This window comes from Anabas testudineus, chromosome 8, assembly GCF_900324465.2.
Source record: "Anabas testudineus chromosome 8, fAnaTes1.2, whole genome shotgun sequence".
NCBI lineage: Eukaryota > Metazoa > Chordata > Actinopteri > Anabantiformes > Anabantidae > Anabas > Anabas testudineus.
In genome coordinates, this window is record NC_046617.1 from 11,342,563 (window position 1) to 11,364,763 (window position 22,201).

Genomic DNA, 22,201 nt, shown 5'->3' on the forward strand with positions numbered 1-22,201 from the left:
AAACCACCAAGAAGTAGGCGGCCAATCAAAATGACCCCAAGAGCACAACAAACACTCATCAATGAGGTAAAGAAACAACCCTGGGTGACAGCTAAAGATTTGAAGGCATCATTGGAACTGGCTAACATCTGTGTTCATGAGTCTACATTGACCAAGCAGGGTGTCTATGGCAGGACACCACAAAGGAAGCCGCTGTTTACTAAAAAGAACATTGCTGCACGCCTGAAGCTGGCGAAAGAGCCAGTATGGTGAAGGAAACATCATGATTTGAACCTGCTTAGCTGCATCAGGGCCTGGCCAGCTTCTAGCGATTGAGGGGAAGATGAATTCCAAGGTCTGTCAAACATTCTTCAGCATAATGTGAGAATGTCTGTACATCAGCTGAAACTCTGTAGAGTTTGAGTGATGCTACACGACAATGACCCAAAACACACAACAGAAGGGCTTCAGAAAAACAAAATCCACCTTTTGGAGTGGCCAAGTCAGAGCCCAGACCTCAACCCAATAGATAAGCTATGGAACGAGTTGAAGAGAACAACACACGCAACGCCCAAAGAATTTGACAGAGCTAAAGCAGTTCTACAGGAAGAATGGACTAAAAATCCTCCTGAGTGATGTGCAGGTCTGATCCACAGCTACAGGAAGCACTGCAGTTCACACTTCTACCCTGTTTTTAAGAACAGTTTCCACCATCAGTTATAGTATTTAACATATTTAAATAATTTTTTTTTTATTACAAATGCATTTAAGACCATGTTGAGAAAGCTTCAGAAATTCAAAGAGGCCAGCTTATCACAGCCAGAATTGCTGAAGCATTATTACAAAACAATGCAAAGGTTTACCGTTTGGCAATAGAATAACTGTCAAAGGTATTATATTCCAAAACACTGAAAGACATTTTTATAGCATTACCAGCAACAGCTGGTGAGAGTGAGAGACCTGAAATTAGAACCGCAGGGATTAGAAAATCTTTCCAATTAACATTTACAATTAACGTTTTTTTTGCAGTGCTTTTTTTTTTTAACTGTACAAAATTTAGATGTAAAATAATAGCTAGAGTATTGTTTAATATTTGGATAGTGAAAAATGCATACAGGTTCTGAAATCTTCTGAACCAGTAGACTTTGCAACAACTCCACCTGCCTACTGATCCTCAAGTCAATAACATGAGGCTTGAGTGAGCAACTTTCAAATAAACGCTCCCTGTCTAAGAAACCAAGCTCCTCCTCTAAGCATTTAATAGGTGTAGAAAAGTATTTTACATAATGTTCGGAAACAGACAAACTACATCAGTTACAGATATCATGTAACCACATTATTAGTGTGTCAAAGCAAAGAAATAGCTGAACAGCAATTATCTGGAGCCTTACACTTGAAAAAGACTGACACCATGTGGCCAAAACTAACTGTGGTTCAAGCCTTTGCATTCTACCAACAAAAATCAAAAAAAGGAAACCATTCTGACTGTAACTGACTGTTTCACAAATAATAACATACTGTGAAAACAAAGTGGATACAACTGAACATTTACACAACTTAAAAATGGCGCCTATTCTGCGACTACAGTCCAGTGAATAAGGTATCTTCAGTCATCTTTTAGGCCTCCAAAGACAGCTGTGGGGACACTCTTCTGTTCAAGCTGCACCTCTGTAAAGGTCATAAGGTGAAGGCAATTAGTAAACAAATTTCACAAATAAAACAACACCTTCATAAATGTTTAAACAATCACCATTACTTTTAGTTTTACTGCTGTTGTGCCACTCACCATCCGGTCCTTGTGATTCATCTTCATCCTCGTCATCATCATCAATATCAATCTCATCGGGATTGGCTTGTTTGGAAAGCTCAGCCAACTCACTGCGAGAAGTGTCACTCCTGCTCAACATATCAAGACAATATTATAAGTCTAATTTTTGTAAAGAAAAGAATAAAAAGAAAAAATAAATCACAAACAAACCTGATAAAGAGAATTTTTTCTTTTGGCTTGGGTTTGTCCTGCTCAGCTTCTGCAGCAAGCTGCTGAGCCTTCTGCTCCAACATCTTCATGTCATCTATTCCCATCTGTCCTGGAGCTAGATCTGACACTGAACACAATGAAAAAAAAGTTACGCAACATTATTCATTGCCTCAATATCTCACTAGCCCGTAATTTCTTGACAGATGCTAATGAGTTAGTGTAAGTTAGCTCACCAGTGCCTGTGGAGGTTGTTGTGGCCTTCAGCATCTGGGAGGACATAAAGTTGACCTGAGTGTTGTATGTTGCCTGGACGCTGCGTTTGATCCTCAGCATCTCTCTAATGGTGTCCTCATTTCCATGGCGGATCTCAAATTCTTTCCAGGTCTGCCAGAAATTAGCGGTCACCTGAAATATCAAATTAAAAATATGAGAAGGGGAATTATGAAATGTGCGTTCATCATTGACCTAAATGTGATACTTTCTTCAAAAAAAACAGAGGTAAGAAGTAGTTTATCTTACCCTCGGGTCACAGATCTGTGAGCAGTAGGAGTAGATTGCTCTGGCCCGATCGATCTCACCCAGTTTACTCTCCATGTCTGCAAATCGCTGACACATGTCTCTGGCATGCTCATCAGGAAGAACCTGGATAAATAACAAGGTACGTTTCAAATTCTGGTTATTTTTGTCCTAAATAGAACAATTTAACATTATATATGTATCATTTTAATTTTCCAGTAAAAAATTACAATTAAAGAATGCACCATAAGTAGTTTAATTTCTTCAATTCAAAGAACAATGCTAACATACCTCAATAGCCTTCTGGTAAATTGCTCTTGTGTATGTAACTCCATAAATTTCAGCTGCTCTTTTGATGTAAATATTGAACATGTGATGCCTCTCCTCAGTTTCAACTGCCTGCGTTGCTCTTTCATAAACAGCCATGGCATGTCGCGCCAAGCCATACTCCTCCTCCAATTTGGCATACAACAGGTAAATGGCTGAAAAACAAAGCATAGTAAAACATTTAGTTTCAGTGTATGTTTATCTAAAAACGAATGTGAAATGGCTTTTAACAAAACTACTTACTCTTAGCAAACTTGGCGGGACAACCATCTAGGGCTTGTTCAAACAAATCTCTAGCTCTCTCCAGCTTCTTGCCCCCATAACGATCAATGAACTTTGTGAGGTAAGTGTTCCAGATGTCATAAACATTTGGCCACCTGAAGAGAGCAATACCTCGCTCATATGCCTAAACAGATGTTAACACAAGCATATAAGAATTATTTAAATGGGCAAGGGAAGAATACAAGACATACTAAAAATAAATGTTGATGTGACTTAGTGGCATATTATTACTTTGAAGCTTTCCTCAAAGTACATGTGCTCTTCCAGAAACATGGCATAATTTATGATGATCTGTGGCGTGGCGATGCGGAGGTCAATAATCCGATCATACACTGCTTTTGTAGACTGAGGAGGAAAAAAAGGAAAAGAATAAAGACAAACAATCTACAGCTTATAGACATGAGAATCTAAGACCAAAACGAAATATCACATGTGATTTATACCTATCATATATATCATTATCTCAGATAATATACTGAAGCATCACAGATATATAGGGAACATACCTGGAAAGTGCCAAGACTCTCCTCCAAGTCTGCCAGCATAGACCAGACCTTCAAGGACTTGTACACTCTGTTTTGGACTGGCTCAGATGCATCGAAGTACTCAGCTTTCCTGGATGGGATGGCTGTAGCTTTCTATATAGAAATCATTAAAAGCAAATATATTACTACAACTATATCTACAAAGCATATATCCGCAAATCTGACTGGATTCATTTAACGTCAAAGCAACCAAAATACCTTGGTTCAATACTAAATATTACTATGCTATGTAGCCTCAAGTGTATCAGTTGCCAGATTTTAACCTAGAAAAGAAAACTCTAAAAAAAGACATTTGGCAAAATTGTTGTAGTTTCTGTTGTAGTTCTGCCACTAGGTGTCACTAAACACCTAGCAAACAACTAGTATTACTGCTAAAAATAAATGCAGATGGGAAAGTGTTTCACCCTCAATATCCGTAGTGCCTGTTCATAGTTCTCATGGCGAAGCTCCATCTCTCCATATTCACACCAAACAGCCGCAAGGTCATCTACCTGCTTGTAATTCACCTTGGTAGCCTTTTCAAAGATTGTCCGTGCCTGGCAACATTAAGTAAATATAAGATATTTTAAAAATCTTATCCGAGTGTATGTGAAATAGTTGTAAAAATAGTTCTGTGACTTACATCATCCAGCTGCTCATTTTCCTCATAAAACTTAGCAAAGGAAACCCAGAGGGAATGAGGCTTCCCTGTGGCTTTCATTGGATCCACAGTCTGCACTGCCTCAGTATAAGTATTGATGATCTGCAGAGATTATGGTGACATTAAATTTATTAGTCATCTACAACACAAACCCAATGTGGTGTATATAGTATTTCCTTTCTACTACTACGGTGGTACTACTGCATAGGAAAACAAAAAAATCGTACCTGTCGTGGATTTCCATCATACAGTTTTACCCGCTTGTGCCACTCGTGAACATTATGAGGGTTCTGTCTCAGCAGTACACTGTTCAAAAGGAGGGGCCGTCTGGCTATCAGCTGCTCAAAGCGGGCCAGTCTCAGCTCTAAGTCTATGTCATCTGGATTAAGAGAGACAAAACGTAAGGCACAAAAGAAATGAGAACTGAAAGGAACTAGTAATTTCAGTATTATGTGTCTTCACACACCATCTTCATCCTTCCCAATCTCAGCAGTGGTCTCCATCTTGGCAGCAATCATGCTCTCCTCAAACTGGGCATAGCTATCAAACACTTGTGTAAAGTCTCTTACTGTTACTACTGTAAGGATGGCCTCTTCATAAACATCACGGGCCTGAGAAAGTAAATACACAAACATAGTTACAGTCAATTAGTCAAATCAGCTAATGACTAGCTTAATATAGTGTTGTGCAGCAACAACCTTCAGTGTGTCATGGTCTATTTGATATGAACTTAAGCTATTCAGAGGAAACACACTTTCTCAAAGTGGCCACTCCTGATGTAATAGTCAGCTAAAGAGCACCACAGTTTTCCAAGTTGATCTGTGAAGCGAGTGAGTCCTCCTCGGATGATTGCTCCTACATTCAGAGAGGTCACCTTATCAGGGTTTTGCGAGATCAGGTCACATAGCTCGTGCCACAGCTGTTCAAGACATGAATGGAGAAAATAGGATTTGTTAATTTTGCCATTCAGCTTACAAAAAAATAGGGACATTGGAAGATGCTTGGGGTGAGAATAAAGTCTTACTTGATAGTTAGACTTGCCCTCTTTGGACACAAAGCTTTCGTCATTAACAACAGCTGCTAGTCGCACAGCTGCTTCATCCAAGCGGCCAACAGACCGTAAGTAGTCTATGTATTCCTCTGTATTCTCTGGAGAAAGCTACATGATAAAAAGAGTAAATAGCACACTTTAACATTATTTTCATTCAGAACAATTTTGACCAAAAAGTAGCAGCTTTTCCTTTCAGCTGTAACTTCACCCATTAATACTGTAGTAATCCTGCTGAATTAGCACAATATACTATAAGTAGTTGTGTTTCATTTATCACCGATTGGAGCTCTATGATTTTGAAGCCAAAACATTCTCAAAGATAAACAAGCTGCTACTGATGTTGATCTGTTTCAGAAGAGTCAAATTATTGGCATGCATCACGCAAAGAAAACATCTAAGGAGATTAATGAAACTACTAAAACTGGGTTAAGAACTGTCCAATGGAAGAAAGTCATGTGGTCTGATATATCCAGATTTACTCTGTTCCAGAGTGATGGGCATCAGGGTAAAATGAGAGGTGGGTAAAGTGATGCACCCATCATGCCTAGTGCCAAACGTACAAGTCTGTGGGGGCAATGTTATGATATGGGACAGAATGAGAATGAGGTCAGCTGACTACCTGAATATACTGACTGACCAGGTTATTCCATCAATGGAATTTTTCTTCCATGATGTCACGGGCATATTCTACGATGACAATATCAGAATTCATTGGGCTCAAATTGTGAAAGAGTGGTTCAGAGAGCATGATCATTTTCACACATGGATTGGCCACCACAGAGTCCAGACTTTAACCCCACTGAGAATCTCAGAGATGTGCTGGAGAAGACTGTGCAGCTGTCCGACTCTCCCATCACCAATACAAGATCTTGGCGAAAATTAATGCAACTCTGCACGGGTATAAATGTTGTGACACTGCAGAAGTCTATCAAAATGATGCCACAGTGAATGTATGTTGTAATGAAAGCTATAGGCTTACATAGTGTGTGACTTTTTTGGACGGGCAATGTATATAGCTATGTAGGTTAGACAGCATTTCTAGCCTGGATAATCTCTGCAGTACATTTCAAAATTGTGTAAAAAGACGGCTCTAGACTGTGGCTTGATATGATCTTTCGGACAGACAAATATGACACTGAGAGAAAAAAAAATACGATCAGTGCTGTGTGGAGATGGTTTGTGCGCTGTACTCTCACCTTAAGGTACCTGCGATATACCCGGATGGCTGTCTCAGGAAGGGGCAGGTTGCGGACAAAGCGGAGATACAGAGGCCAGATGCGTGGGTGCTGAGTAACAGGAAGTGCTCTGAGTGCACGGTCAAATGTTCGCCGACTTCTTGTGATCTTGCACTGAGACACAAGGAACTGGCAGTAATCCAGCCAAATTCTAGGCATCTAGTTTAACAAAAGACGGATGGTTAGTTTTAAGCACAGCTTACATAAACCTGGTGTAATCCTACGTTTTTTTACTGCCAAGACATTCAGGAAGTTTGACATACAGTTTTATAGTATTACCTTGTGCATGAACACCAGTGCCCTTTCATGGCAGTTATTGATCTCTTCGTAGGCAGGTTCAGTGAAACATTTGCCTTTGACTTGCTTCCGCCTCTCTCTCAAATAATTGTACCATAGCTTATAGCTGAAAAAAAGAGAAAAATACACCATGAGTGAATGTTTTGTAGCTCAAGAATATTGGGACAAAATACATAAAATACACAGCAAAAAGATTAGGTGTGGACAAATAAACGATCTGGTAGATTCTTTAAAAAAAAAAAAAAAAAAAAATCATCTTGGTAAGAAAGTCAAATGGAAGATCATACAAAACAATAAAATGACAGAAGAAATGTTTCTTAGGTGAAGACTATGTACAACAGCTAGACTTCTGGAGATAGGTGCATCTGTGCCAAAGTCAGCAATCAAGGGAAGACTTCACTGAAGTAAATAGGACTTTTCACAAGATAGACAGACACTTTAATAATCCCACATGGAAAGCCTAGTGTTGCAGTAGCCATTGCATTAAAAACACCAAAACATGCTAATGCAAAAGACTGCACACAAGACATTACAGAATAATAATACAGAACATCATGATTTGCAACAAAGTAACAGAACGTAAAGTTACTAAAACTTGTGATCAATGAATATAAATATATCTCTGTATGGACACAATTCTAGATGTTTCACACAATATTAATCCTGACATGTACATCTTGACAAAGTAGCCTAAAGAAAAGTCCGTAAATTTATCCTGCTATTTGGTACTCTGTCAAAACTGTTAGTTACCTTCCAGGCAGCTCTTTCAGAGCTCGCTCGTATATCATGTTGAGGGTAGCTTTGGGTCCGTTCTGTTTGAATTCGATGTAACGCATCCAACACTTGACCGAGTACGGGTTTCTGATAATCTCCTCTTCATAAGGAAGATCATCATCCTCCTAACACAGCCAAAATTCACAGCATATTACAACTTAAGCCCGACAGTAACAACGTTTTACAACTGTAACAACACTTACGTTTGCTAAAGCTAACTTTAGCGTGAAAGCGTAAGATAATTTTAACTTGTCATTCATCATATCAATAAATACATTAACAATACCTACTGTACGATCAAATGTTTAATACTATAACTATAATTTAGGAGCCATGCATGTGTAATTACAAATCTATTTTATTCATATCTCACGATCAGTAACAACCTGAACACTGTTAAACACAGAGCTAAGCTAGTTACCAGTAAAACTCAGCTAACATTAGTTTACAAACGCTGTCATTAAACATTAACAGATAACGGTATATGGTAAAGTATAACTTACAAATATAACATCAGTTCTCCCATTTAATGAAGGCATTTCTTTATAGAGAGTGAAAGACAATCTCCACCGTTGCAGGTAAAAGTAAAGTTAAAGCTAACTATAGCTAACACTAGCCTTCAGACGTTTCAAAAGCGTGTTGTCTTCGGCGAACTTCCGGCCTTGCGGTGGTCGTCACAGATGACGCAAGCGCGCAACACTCGGCAAAGACTACAACTTCCAGATAGTTTGTAGTTCGGAAATGGCGCTCAACAAGCACATTAAGCATGGACTATAGGATTACTGAACATGCCTGTCTGTTCACATCATATTCATATCTGAAACCAACTGCAACCCAGGCTGTTTCATAATTGAAATATTGTCTATGCACTGAAGAAGACCCACTGTAGGCTATGTGTTTATGATCAACTTATTTTAAGATGTTTCCCTATCTAGTACCCAAGTCTGACAAAACATTTTCTTAATAGTGCCTTCATTGTATTTTCCCTGAAATTTCTATTTTGACTGCTTTGTAGCAAATAACTAAATGTAATAAGATCTGACGATTACACAAGAGAAATGCTGATGCAGCTGAAACACGCATAGTGCAAAGCTACATTTAAACCCCAATTATTAGCACCCTTTATAAAATTAAACTATATATAAAAACTCTTAACTTTTATAGTTAGTTAACGTTTAATTACTTCCAAAGGGATAAAGACAAAATCTCCAAATCTTCAAGTAGATTAAGATATTTTCCTAAAAAAAGAAACTAAAATAAGAAAGGCCAGTTTATTACCCGAGCAAAGGCTGGGGCAGGCCTTCAACCTTAATCCACAGTTGAATATAGTGGATGTTGTGGGACAGCCCACTTTTTGTTGCTTCAGGCTCAGGGATCTTTGTTTGGGTGCAGGAAGAAAATTATGTATGTATATGCACTGTAACTAGTTTTGGCATGTCTAGTGACAGGGTAAAGCTGTAAGAAAAATATTTCTAAATAAATTAGGATGGCTGTTAAGTAGGTTTGTAGTTACAAACTTATTAAAATATATTTAAAACTGTATTTGTTTAATTCTGATAGAGCTTTAAGAAGTTGTTAGTTAGTTTTCAGGACCGCAGAGGTTGTTGTTAAAGCCAACAATGTCTGAAAACCAGAGTCACATAGTTTTTCAAGGACACCAAGTTCCCATAACAGCAACAACATCCTTAGAATCAAATGTAGCACTAGGATAAAGATCTTTGATATTTGAGTGTGACTTATTATAGGTCTTATCTCAAATGTCCTTCTAGTCCTTTTAAGGCAAGGTGTAATACCACTTGAACTTTAGGGAAAGGGCCTTACATTCGGTTTTAATAGCGGAATATGAGCTGTGCCAAGGGCCTGCAACTATATACCAGCAGCACTTGGGTGCTTCTCCAAAATTAAGTTCCATTCCTGGCTATGAACATGCTTAATTGCAAGGGTAAGTAGGGACAACATCTCATTATAAAACGATGAAACCCTCCACAAGAAAGTCAGAATCTAAATTTATATGAGTAAATTACTTATCTGAGCAAATAAGTGGTTCAAAAACATGTTAGTGTCGCACACAAAATCTATTTTGGGACATACTTTTGACATTAACATCACACTTTCATTGAATGAACAGAAATAAAGTTAAGTCCCTTGCTTCTTTATGTCATATGATTCATATAATTACTAGTTTTACATGACATTTTGTTCAAAATTAATATATTGTGCGTGAGTGATACAAACAAATTCTCTCTTTTTTATGTGTCAAAAATTTAAAATATGTACAGGCTCTGACACTTAATACCAATGACATTTAAGGCAAGACTTAGTTTTCAAAATGGCACAGATCTCTTAACAGATTATTACCGTATTATTTGATGATTATTTGTGGATTTGCATAAGTTTGGTGTTTAGATACTATTGTTCAGAATGCATAATAAATAAAATGTAAAGTGCCTGGAGCAGTAATGCAATTTGAAACTGCATCCTGCTTTCTTCCTATCTTTTCAGTTTTGCTAAAATGTAATAAAAATTTGATCCTACTTTGGTAGCTTATTTAACAATTTTCATTTGACTAGTTGAATTGCTATTTTGACAGTTAAGCAATATTATATACTAAAAAAGATTACTAAACCTCTAATGTCACAAGATGGGTCTTAAGATGACAGGGATGCTTGACCAAATCAAGCAGTAGACTGCTGCTGACAAGGCAGTTCCAGCCCCTATAAATGCAGCAGCTTCAGACCTCTCTGAGAACTGACATCTGGCATCCCACGCAGGTTAGTGCTTTGTGTTTGTGTACGTGTGTGTACTTACCCAATTTACTTTTACTATTTACTTTTTTTCATGTCTAGTAACCTTTAAGATATAATGTCATTAATTGAAGATGCTACTTACAACAATGCTAAAATAAATCTTGCAACTACTTTAGAAACATTGAATTTACACTGAATGTGTGATTTGATATTCTTTGAACAATCAACACATTTTGGACTCACTGGCTATGAAAATGGTTTCTTAGTAGTGTAGTTACTACTAAGTTTACATACTAGTGAGTTCATTATGAAAGCTATAAAAAATGGCTAAACAGATTAAAATTTGACTAGTGAGTGGAAAATAGTTTTAATCTATCAATAATTTTTCAATAATCATATCAATCTCTCTTTAAAAGTTTCCTTGGATAACATCAGATCTGTGCCACTGATTTGGGATACATTGAGGTAAGGTGTGTCTCACGTAACACAACCTCCATAACATTTAAATCCAAACAATACAAACATATTCTTGACTCTTTTTTACTCTAATCTTTTAGTGTCAAGTGCCATCATGAGTACAGACGCGGAGATGGAGCAATTTGGCCCGGCGGCCATCTACCTCCGGAAGCCAGAAAGAGAAAGAATTGAGGCCCAGACTGCTCCATTTGATGCCAAATCAGCCTACTTTGTGACTGATCCTGAGGAGATGTATGTCAAGGGTAAACTCACCAAAAGAGAGGGTGGCAAAGCCACAGTTGAGACACTCAAAGGAAAGGTAGATAATTGAGTGCTTTAGCTGCAATTCATGAAATATTAAAATAAGATGACATCCACTCTATAAAAAGAATATTAAATGCTTATCAACTGAAATATAGTATTGCATTTTCTGTTCAGACTGTCACTGTAAAGGAAGATGATATCCATCCCATGAATCCTCCAAAGTTTGACAAGATTGAGGACATGGCCATGATGACCCACCTCAACGAGCCCGCTGTGCTGTATAACCTCAAAGAGCGTTTTGCATCATGGATGATCTATGTAAGTATTTAATTTAACGCTCAGGTGATAGTGAAGATACAGAGCAACAATACGCAAAAGTTTAAAACAAATATATACTTTATTTATAAAGTATATATTTATAGTTTACAACTTCTAAATTAACATTAAAGAGGAATGACAGTTCACTTTTAAAATATATAGATGTCTATATAACTAATGGCCTCTCTTTGTCTAGACCTACTCTGGCCTGTTCTGTGTTGTAGTGAACCCATACAAGTGGCTTCCTGTGTACGATGCTCAGGTTGTTGTGGCTTACAGAGGCAAGAAGAGGATTGAGGCTCCACCCCACATCTTCTCCATTTCTGACAATGGCTATCAGTTCATGCTCACTGGTAAGGTATTTTATTTTAGAAAGAGGGCAAAAATTTGTTTCTACATGACACAGCAGATATGACATAAAATGGTACTCTATTATTATTATTATGAGTATTTGTTCATTTCAGACCGTGAGAACCAATCTATCCTTATCACGTGAGTGATTTACAAATAACTGGATAACAATATTGGACATTTACATTAAGTAAATAAGTTAAGTATGAAAAGATTAATACAAAGATATCTCTAAGACTGAAGCTCTCTCTCTTTCCCTAGTGGAGAATCTGGTGCAGGAAAGACTGTCAACACCAAGCGTGTCATCCAATACTTTGCAATAATTGCAATGACTAGCTCAAAGAAGACTGAGCAAGTACAAGGCAAAATCCAGGTCAGAATAATTGGGTTTACAAAAAGACAGAGAGAAAAATGTCTGTGCATGTTTATCCAATTTTTTTTAAATTTTTTTGCAGGGCTCAATTGAGGACCAAATTGTTGCTGCCAACCCCTTACTGGAGGCCTATGGTAATGCCAAGACTGTGAGGAATGACAACTCTTCTCGTTTTGTAAGTGGTTGAAAGGCAAAAGAAGAAAAAAATATATAATTCACTTGACTTGCATAGCGAGAATTTTGCTTAATGATATTTAATATGTTTAGGGTAAATTTATCAGAATTCACTTTGGAACTACTGGCAAACTGGCATCAGCAGATATTGAAACATGTAAGTTGATTTCTAGATGTTGTTTACTTGCCCACCTTCTATTAAATTTTTCCATTCCTTTTTTCAAAATTCCAATTGTTAGAAAGGTTTAACATTAAATATGAAATTTTGCATCTATTTGTAGATTTGCTGGAGAAATCTCGTGTCACCTTCCAGTTGTCTGCTGAGAGGAGCTACCATATCTTCTATCAGCTGATGACTGGCCATAAGCCTGAGCTCCTAGGTAGGTTAAAATAAAACGTGTTAATTAGGAATTTAACAGTACAATTAAGAAAGTGGAATATTGTATATCTCCCAATCTTTTGCAGAGGCTCTCCTGATCACCACAAACCCCTTTGACTACCCAATGATTAGTCAGGGTGAAGTGACTGTCAAGAGCATCAATGATGTGGAAGAGTTCATTGCCACAGATGTAAAGTTTCAAATCATACATAGTTTTATAATGCACAATTAGCAGGACTAGACAAACGTGACAAAAGTTGTTGTCTGTCATGTGCAATACAGACAGCCATTGACATTTTGGGCTTCACTGGTGAAGAAAAGATAGGCATCTACAAGCTGACTGGTGCTGTGATGCATCATGGCAACATGAAATTCAAGCAGAAGCAGCGTGAGGAGCAGGCTGAGCCTGACGGAACTGAGGGTAAATATTAAAATAAACCACTCTCATCATGTCAATTTATTGTGGAAAATACTAAACACGTTAGTGTGTACAATACTGAGAAGCCTATTGTTTCTCTCCATCAGTGGCCGACAAAATTGCCTACCTGTTGGGTCTGAACTCAGCTGATATGCTGAAAGCTCTGTGCTACCCAAGGGTCAAAGTCGGAAATGAGATGGTGACCAAAGGTCAAACTGTGCCACAGGTGAAAATATGAAAATGTTATGTTAAAAAAAGGAAAATATATTGAGATTATATAAAATATATATACATATTATTCCCATGCTTCCAAATTCTTTATTCTAGGTCAACAATGCTGTCATGGCTCTGTGCAAGTCCATCTATGAGAAAATGTTCTTGTGGATGGTCGTCCGTATCAATGAGATGCTTGACACCAAACAGCCAAGACAGTTCTTCATTGGAGTGTTGGATATCGCTGGATTTGAGATCTTCGATGTGAGTAGTTAATACAATTTTGAGAAGTGTTAAAAGTCATCACTGTGTTGACATGATAATTAACACCTTTCCACAACTACAGTACAACAGTTTGGAGCAACTCTGCATCAACTTCACCAATGAGAAACTGCAACAGTTTTTCAACCACCACATGTTTGTACTGGAGCAAGAGGAGTACAAGAAAGAAGGTATTGAATGGGAGTTCATTGACTTCGGTATGGACTTGGCTGCCTGCATTGAGCTTATTGAGAAGGTAAGTAGCCACTCTGTAAGACTCTTAAAGTAATTTGTGTTAAATTAGTAGCTTCTGCTGGTTAATGTTTAATATATTTAACCTCTCAGCCAATGGGCATCTTCTCCATCCTTGAAGAGGAGTGCATGTTCCCCAAGGCCTCTGACACAACTTTCAAGAACAAGCTGCATGACCAGCATCTTGGCAAGAGCAAGTGTTTTGAAAAACCAAAACCTGCAAAGGGCAAGGCTGAGGCTCACTTTTCCCTGGTCCATTATGCTGGTACGGTAGACTACAACATCACTGGGTGGCTGGACAAGAACAAGGACCCACTGAATGACTCAGTTGTGCAGCTCTACCAGAAGTCTTCAAACAAGCTGCTTTCTCTTCTGTATGCAACTCATGCTGGGGCTGATGGTAAGAAGCCGACGAGTCAAACTGACAATTTGTACATTCATGTTAATCAGTTAAATACGTGGTTTTCATGTGCACACAAACAGGAGCAGGAAAAAAATGTTGTTATTTATTTATTTTTCTTGAAAAAAAACAGAGGCTGCTGGTGGTAAGAAGGGTGGCAAAAAGAAGGGTGGCTCCTTCCAGACCGTCTCTGCTCTTTTCAGAGTATGTACTGTTTTTTCATGGGGTAACAATTAAAAACTACAGTTCAAGCACAAGTAATGTCAACTGATTATCGGTTGTTGCTGATCAATAGGAGAACTTGGGCAAGCTGATGACTAACTTGAGGAGCACTCATCCTCATTTTGTCCGCTGCCTGATTCCCAATGAAACAAAGACCCCAGGTAAGAAGACTGTATTACACTTTTGTGCATTTTGTGTCTTTGGGTGTAGTACAAAGTAACAAAAAGATTTTTGTTTTTAAACTGCACATTTACAATATCCAGGTCTTATGGAAAACGCTTTGGTCATCCACCAACTGAGATGTAATGGTGTGCTGGAAGGTATCAGAATTTGCAGAAAGGGATTCCCCAGCAGAATCCTCTACGGTGACTTTAAGCAGAGGTAACAATTATCTCAAATAATTAATTTCTCAGTTTAAATTAATTTAAAATCTAATGACAAATGTCAAACCAAGAATTAAACTGCATCTCATTATAAACATCACTATTTTTTTTTTGAAGATACAAAGTATTGAATGCCAGTGTCATCCCTGAGGGACAGTTCATTGACAACAAGAAAGCTTCAGAGAAGCTTCTGGGCTCCATTGATGTGGACCACACTCAGTACAAGTTTGGACACACTAAGGTGAATTTGGACAGACAATATTATCTGGGCTATTGTTGTACTGTTCTGTGTACTGATTGCTGTTTTCACATTACAACATAGGTGTTCTTTAAAGCTGGTCTGCTGGGTACCCTGGAGGAGATGAGAGATGAGAAACTGGCTGAGCTGGTGACCATGACTCAGGCTCTTTGCAGAGGATACGTCATGAGGAAGGAGTTTGTTAAGATGATGGAGAGAAGGTTTTTATCACATTACAGTGGAACTAACACATGACTAATTTCATATTTACAGATTTTATATGGCTATTCTCGTTAGTTCTACAAAACCCCCTTCACCAAAGTGACATCACTTTTCTTTTTTCTTTTTCCAGAGAATCTATCTTTTCCATTCAGTACAACATCCGCTCCTTCATGAATGTGAAGAACTGGCCCTGGCTCAAACTGTACTTCAAGATCAAGCCTCTTCTGAAGAGTGCTGAGACTGAGAAGGAGCTGCAACAGATGAAAGATAACTATGACAAGATGCAGTCAGACCTGGCTACTGCCCTGGCCAAGAAGAAGGAACTGGAGGAGAAAATGGTTTCATTGCTGCAGGAAAAAAATGACCTGCAACTGCAAGTGGCTGCTGTGAGTAGAATGAAATATACGCATGCTATCTTTGGATCTGCACTAATTTATAACTGTAAATTGCTTATTTAATGATTTAGATTAAATGACAAAATGTTTATTAGCTCTGTAGAAATATGAATATAAAAATATTTTGTGAAATTAATAATTATAGCATCCTATTGTATTTTCAAAATGTACTATAGGAAGTTGAGAACCTTTCTGATTCTGAGGAAAGGTGTGAAGGACTCATTAAGAGCAAGATCCAGCTTGAGGCCAAACTCAAAGAGACAAGTGAGAGACTGGAAGATGAAGAAGAAATTAATGCTGAGCTCACTGCCAAGAAGAGGAAGCTGGAGGATGAATGCTCTGAGCTGAAGAAGGACATTGATGACTTGGAGCTCACCCTGGCTAAAGTGGAGAAGGAGAAACATGCCACAGAAAACAAGGTTAAAAGGATGTATTCATAAAGAAATTTGAAAAAAAGTTGATCAATCATAGAATATATTGAAAAAAATAACAGACTTATCATGTCATTTCAGGTGAAAAACCTGACAGAGGAGATGGCATCTCAAGATGAGTCAATTGCCAAGCTAACTAAGGAGAAGAAAGCTCTCCAAGAGGCCCATCAGCAAACACTGGATGACCTTCAGGCAGAGGAAGACAAAGTCAACACTCTGACCAAGGCCAAGACAAAGCTTGAACAGCAAGTGGACGATGTAAGTAAAACTTTGGTCTTATGTTCTGACTGTCATCTGAGGAACAAAATATATAATGTTCAATACAAATGCAACGTTTTATTTCAAAAGCTTGAAGGTTCACTGGAGCAAGAGAAGAAGCTCCGCATGGACCTTGAGAGAGCCAAGAGGAAGCTTGAAGGAGATCTGAAACTTGCCCAGGAATCTATAATGGATCTGGAGAATGACAAGCAGCAGTCTGACGAGAAAATCAAGAAGTAAATTTTTGATTTACATCATTAATCCTCTTTTCTCACATACTGTGCACACCTACAACAGTAAAAACTATGTTACTAAATGTTTTCTTGGTCTCTTCATCAAGGAAAGACTTTGAGATAAGTCAGCTCCTCAGCAAGATTGAGGATGAACAGTCTCTAGGTGTTCAGCTTCAGAAGAAGATTAAAGAACTCCAGGTAACTTTACTTTGCATGTATATTAGAAGTAGTTTTTAAAGAAGAACAAGTTTAGGAAGTGCTCTTAATCCTACATTTATCAAATCAAGGCTCGTATTGAGGAGCTGGAAGAGGAGATTGAGGCTGAGAGGGCTGCTCGAGCTAAGGTTGAGAAGCAGAGGGCTGACCTCTCCAGGGAGCTTGAGGAGATCAGTGAGAGGCTTGAGGAAGCTGGTGGAGCAACAGCCGCTCAGATTGAGATGAACAAGAAGCGTGAGGCTGAATTCCAGAAGCTGCGTCGTGACCTTGAAGAGTCCACCCTGCAGCATGAAGCTACGGCAGCAGCTCTGCGCAAGAAGCAGGCTGACAGTGTTGCAGAACTTGGAGAGCAGATCGACAACCTCCAGCGTGTCAAGCAGAAGCTGGAGAAGGAGAAGAGCGAGTACAAGATGGAAATTGATGACCTCAGCAGCAACATGGAGGCTGTAGCTAAAGCAAAGGTGAGTGGTTGAGAGTTTGTCTATAATTAACAGATTTACCTTATTCAAGATGAGTCGTCCATCTATTGTATCTACTGAAAAGCATGAAATATTTATGTTTTTGAAACTAAACTTGTTTAATTTTAAAGGGCAATTTGGAGAAAATGTGCAGAACTGTTGAAGACCAGTTTAGTGAGCTCAAAGCCAAAAACGATGAGAATGTGCGTCAGCTGAATGACATTAATGCACATAAAGCAAGACTGCAGACAGAGAATGGTGAGTTACCTGTAATGAAACCAGTGTTTGGGTGGAGTCCTCACATTCACATACTGATTAACACATTGTCCTTCAAGGTGAATTTGCTCGCCAGCTTGAAGAGAAAGAAGCTCTTGTTTCTCAGCTGACCAGAGGCAAACAGGCTTACACTCAGCAGGTTGAAGAGCTCAAGAGACACATTGAGGAAGAAGTGAAGGTACCATAACAACCATTCTTTCCTCAAAGGAAGGACATAATAACACAAAATAAAATATAAATAAAACAAACATCTTGTGGAAGACACCAAGGAACATTTATTGCTGGTTACTGGTTGTTTTTAGATATGTAGCTATTGTCTCTTTTCAAAAGGCCAAGAATGCCCTGGCCCACGCTGTCCAGTCAGCCCGCCATGACTGTGATCTGCTCAGAGAGCAGTATGAGGAAGAGCAGGAGGCCAAAGCTGAGCTGCAGCGAGGAATGTCTAAGGCCAACAGTGAAGTGGCTCAGTGGAGAACCAAATACGAGACTGATGCTATCCAGCGCACTGAGGAGCTGGAGGAGTCTAAGTAAACTGATAATTTCTACTTTTTCATACATCATATTTGCATATCCTATCACATATCATATTTGCTATGATTTTGTCTAACTAAACACAATCAAATTCTCCTTCACTACAGGAAAAAGCTTGCCCAGCGTCTACAGGAGGCTGAGGAATCCATTGAGGCTGTGAACTCCAAGTGTGCATCTTTGGAGAAGACCAAGCAGAGGCTGCAGGGTGAGGTGGAGGACCTCATGATTGATGTGGAAAGAGCTAATGCACTGGCAGCTAATCTTGACAAGAAGCAGAGGAACTTTGATAAGGTACATAATTGTTATAAAAGTTTACAAAACATAATGCTTCTACATTACTACCTAAAACTACCTATTATTCTAGGTCCTGGCTGAGTGGAAGCAGAAGTATGAGGAGAGCCAGGCAGAGCTGGAAGGAGCCCAGAAGGAGGCTCGCTCTCTCAGCACTGAACTGTTCAAGATGAAGAACTCTTATGAGGAGACTCTGGATCACCTGGAGACCATGAAGAGAGAGAACAAGAACCTGCAGCGTATGTTAACCTTTATACTTATTATAAGAGGAAAAAGTAATGATTATGTTCTAACTCCTAAATGTGTAATTGGCTTTGGTTTTGTATTGTTATTTCCTGCAGAGGAGATCTCAGACCTGACTGAGCAGCTTGGTGAGACTGGAAAGAGTATCCACGAACTGGAGAAAGCAAAGAAAACAGTGGAGACAGAGAAGTCTGAAATTCAGTCAGCACTGGAGGAAGCAGAGGTACAACATCAAAATTTAGCTGGGAGTCAAAAACCATCCAGTAGTCACTCTAGAGTTGGACTAAACTGAACTTGAATTATACTAGTAATTAAAGGTATTCTGTATTGCTATTTTGTTATAAATAATTTTGTAATTTTTAAGTTATGTCCTTGTGGAATGCTAAAATATACAGTAGAGTTTTATTAAAAGTGTAATCACATTAAATGTAATCAGCTAGCTTTTTTTTAGTATCTTTCATATAATTTCTAATAATATGATAATTTTACACCAACTTATTATTTAGTTATTACTGATATATTTATATAAATTATTCAAAGGGCACACTGGAACATGAGGAGGCCAAGATTCTCCGTATTCAGCTTGAGCTCAGCCAGGTCAAAGGTGAGGTTGACAGGAAGCTGGCAGAGAAAGATGAAGAGATGGAGCAGATCAAGAGGAACAGCCAGAGAGTGATTGACTCCATGCAGACCACTCTTGACGCCGAGGTCAGGAGCAGGAACGATGCCCTGAGAGTCAAGAAGAAGATGGAGGGTGACCTGAATGAGATGGAGATTCAGCTGAGCCATGCCAACAGGCAGGCTGCTGAGGCCCAGAAACAACTGAGGAATGTCCAGGGACAGCTCAAGGTGGGTTTTGTGTGAATGTTAGATAAAATACATTGACAAGTAAAGAAGGTTTTCTCATTTTTCCTCTTCATTGTCAGGATGCCCAATTGCACCTTGATGATGCTCTCAGAGGACAAGAAGAAATGAAGGAGCAGGTTGCCATGGTGGAGCGCAGAAATGGACTGATGCTGGCTGAGATTGAAGAGCTGAGAGTTGCTTTGGAGCAGACAGAGAGAGGACGCAAAGTGGCTGAGCAAGAGTTGGTTGATGCTAGTGAGCGTGTTGCATTGCTTCACTCTCAGGTGTGTTTTCAATAATGGACCAGAAACTGGTATTTTTGGAAATCCATTACAAATATTATATTAAGGATGACTTTTTTTTAAACATCCAGAACACCAGTCTACTGAACACCAAGAAGAAGCTGGAGGCTGACTTCGTACAGGTCCAGGGTGAGGTGGATGATGCTGTTCAGGAAGCCAGAAATGCTGAGGATAAAGCTAAAAAGGCCATCACTGATGTGAGTTAACTTAATGTGGTTCTGTTGAATATGTTTAATAAATAATTTTAAAGCTTGTTTTTTGTTAAATAAACTAGACACCATTTACTGTTTCAGGCTGCCATGATGGCAGAGGAGCTGAAGAAGGAGCAGGACACCAGTGCTCATCTGGAGAGAATGAAGAAGAACCTAGAAGTTACAGTCAAGGACCTGCAGCACCGTCTGGATGAGGCTGAGAACCTCGCCATGAAGGGTGGAAAGAAGCAGCTCCAGAAACTGGAGTCCAGGGTATGCATTATATGTATACATATTGCATACATAAATGGTTGTTTTGGAATGTAAATCAAATGTTCAATGTTTAGAATAACAAAACTATGTTGAACGATCAAATCACAGGTCCGTGAGCTGGAAACTGAAGTTGAGGCTGAGCAGAGACGTGGAGCTGATGCTGTGAAAGGAGTCCGCAAATATGAGAGGAGAGTGAAGGAGCTGACATACCAGGTAATTCCCACTGAAAAAAACGCCTTAATTCCTCTTCAGTTCTCTCTTTGTAATCATGTAGTCATGTACAATCCTTTATCTGTATAGACTGAGGAGGACAAGAAGAATGTGACCAGACTTCAGGATCTGGTAGAGAAGCTGCAGCTCAAAGTCAAGGCTTACAAGAGACAAGCTGAGGATGCTGTATGTCTGCAACACATAATGACTTGATGATAATATTATTACTATTTACAACTATTTACTATTTATTATTACATTCACAGGAAGAGCAGGCCAACACTCACATGTCTAGACTCAGGAAGGTTCAGCATGAGCTGGAGGAAGCTCAGGAGCGTGCTGATATCGCTGAGTCCCAGGTCAACAAGCTGAGAGTCAAGAGCCGTGATATTGGAAAGGTAACTTTGGTTAGGTTGTTTGTATAGATACAGTACAAATTATGTTGACTTTAGAAGTAAAATTATTTGATGATGTGCACTATTACTGTTGTTATATATATTGTACAAATTATTTCATATTTCAATATCTACATGAAAAGTGAAAATAACTTTATAAAGCAACTTGATTCATATAATTTGTTAATGTGTTATTCCCTTTTTTCAGTCTGAGTCTGCTGAATAAGAGTCATCATCCAGTTGAGGCCTTTCAGCAGAGTTCATAAAATATGAACTAGTCGTTGGGGGGTTCTTTAACAGTTCAATAAAGATGATGAGTGCTATCAATAATCTGAATCTTGTCGTTTTCTTTTTGATTATTAATTTGTTTAAATGTTTAGTCCAAAACAAAGTAGAGAAGCTAAGTTGTAATGTCTTCTGGGAATACTCAGAGATCTGCAGGCCTGCCCTGCATCCATGCAATGCTCTATTTCAGATGTCACAGACGACAACTAAATGTTAGTTGCCAAGTCAAGTCCTTGAACTATGTCCCGTGGAAGAAATTAAAGCTTGACTTGGAATCTTGGAGCAGAATAAGGTCTCCTCAAGCTTTTGATGACCTGTCATTTAGTAGCCTTGTGGGATTTTCAGGGAGGGATACTTAGATTTCACATGACTTTTGTGTCCTCATAAGGGGACTATATGGTGACTGTGTAAACATTTCTGTCTCAACTAAGCATGCAAAAGAAATCAAGACTAGACATTCACCAGTGGATTCTTTCTATAGCAGAATACCCAATCACCAGCTCATTAATCTAAATAATAACCAGGTTGTTTGTAATGTAAAGCTTGATTACAAATAAAGCAAACCTCATCGATGAACTCCCAAGTCATTCTAGCTTAAAAGGATGGAGGATAGTTACCCTGGCCAGGTGTAATCTGTCAACTCCTCAATTTCTGTCAAGTGACAGAAAGTCTTTGTTTCTCTCTTTCTGTCTCACTGACACACACACACACTAACACACAAACACACACTATTTCATTAGTACATTAAGATAGAACAACATACATCAGTTAGTTTTATAAGAATATGAGTTTTAACAGTGACGTGATGTAAACAGTATCTGCAGCAATAAAGTATAAGTGGAAAGTGCAATAAAAAATACTTGGTTACTTAGGTTACTTCCTTTCTTTGCACCATCAGCTCAAATCAGTATGTTTCCTAAAAGCCAACCCAAGCAGGTCAACATTAGAAATACATTTATGAAAACTGTTAACTTACATCCCAGAATATGTTTATATGTTTTAATTTGCCTAGCAGTTTGAATAAAAAATTCCATAATGAGTATAAGCCTCAAGATTCCCCAGGACACTTGAA

General features: G+C 38.6%; 2 protein-coding genes across 2 annotated transcripts; one reads left to right on the forward strand and one right to left on the reverse strand.

Moving 5' to 3' along the window:
• Window positions 1–713: 713 nt before the first annotated feature.
• xab2 (XPA binding protein 2) lies at window positions 714–8,272 on the reverse strand. The gene is made up of 19 exons (XM_026361011.2): window positions 8,128–8,272; window positions 7,601–7,749; window positions 6,833–6,956; window positions 6,515–6,712; window positions 5,292–5,426; window positions 5,022–5,186; window positions 4,734–4,878; window positions 4,495–4,646; window positions 4,250–4,369; window positions 4,032–4,163; window positions 3,589–3,720; window positions 3,314–3,427; window positions 3,044–3,206; window positions 2,765–2,955; window positions 2,477–2,599; window positions 2,191–2,362; window positions 1,958–2,084; window positions 1,766–1,875; window positions 714–1,647 (listed from the first exon to the last, which is right to left on the reverse strand). Exons 1-19 carry the CDS (start codon window positions 8,161–8,163, stop codon window positions 1,586–1,588), a joined length of 2,550 nt encoding a protein of 849 aa, XP_026216796.1. The 5' UTR covers window positions 8,164–8,272; the 3' UTR covers window positions 714–1,585.
• A 2,070-nt stretch (window positions 8,273–10,342) lies between these two features.
• Window positions 10,343–21,171, forward strand: LOC113156573 (myosin heavy chain, fast skeletal muscle-like). The gene is made up of 41 exons (XM_026351801.1): window positions 10,343–10,395; window positions 10,788–10,836; window positions 10,929–11,146; window positions 11,266–11,409; window positions 11,606–11,762; window positions 11,874–11,901; window positions 12,022–12,133; window positions 12,216–12,308; window positions 12,401–12,464; window positions 12,589–12,687; window positions 12,773–12,876; window positions 12,969–13,107; window positions 13,212–13,330; window positions 13,432–13,581; window positions 13,664–13,834; window positions 13,924–14,230; window positions 14,364–14,434; window positions 14,526–14,613; window positions 14,716–14,833; window positions 14,953–15,076; window positions 15,158–15,294; window positions 15,426–15,681; window positions 15,867–16,109; window positions 16,203–16,379; window positions 16,470–16,615; window positions 16,720–16,810; window positions 16,900–17,289; window positions 17,418–17,544; window positions 17,622–17,740; window positions 17,893–18,089; window positions 18,201–18,384; window positions 18,458–18,623; window positions 18,726–18,850; window positions 19,168–19,476; window positions 19,554–19,757; window positions 19,847–19,972; window positions 20,069–20,239; window positions 20,348–20,452; window positions 20,540–20,635; window positions 20,716–20,847; window positions 21,053–21,171. Exons 3-41 carry the CDS (start codon window positions 10,943–10,945, stop codon window positions 21,068–21,070), a joined length of 5,811 nt encoding a protein of 1,936 aa, XP_026207586.1. The 5' UTR covers window positions 10,343–10,395; window positions 10,788–10,836; window positions 10,929–10,942; the 3' UTR covers window positions 21,071–21,171.
• The last annotated feature ends 1,030 nt before the right edge of the window (window positions 21,172–22,201 follow it).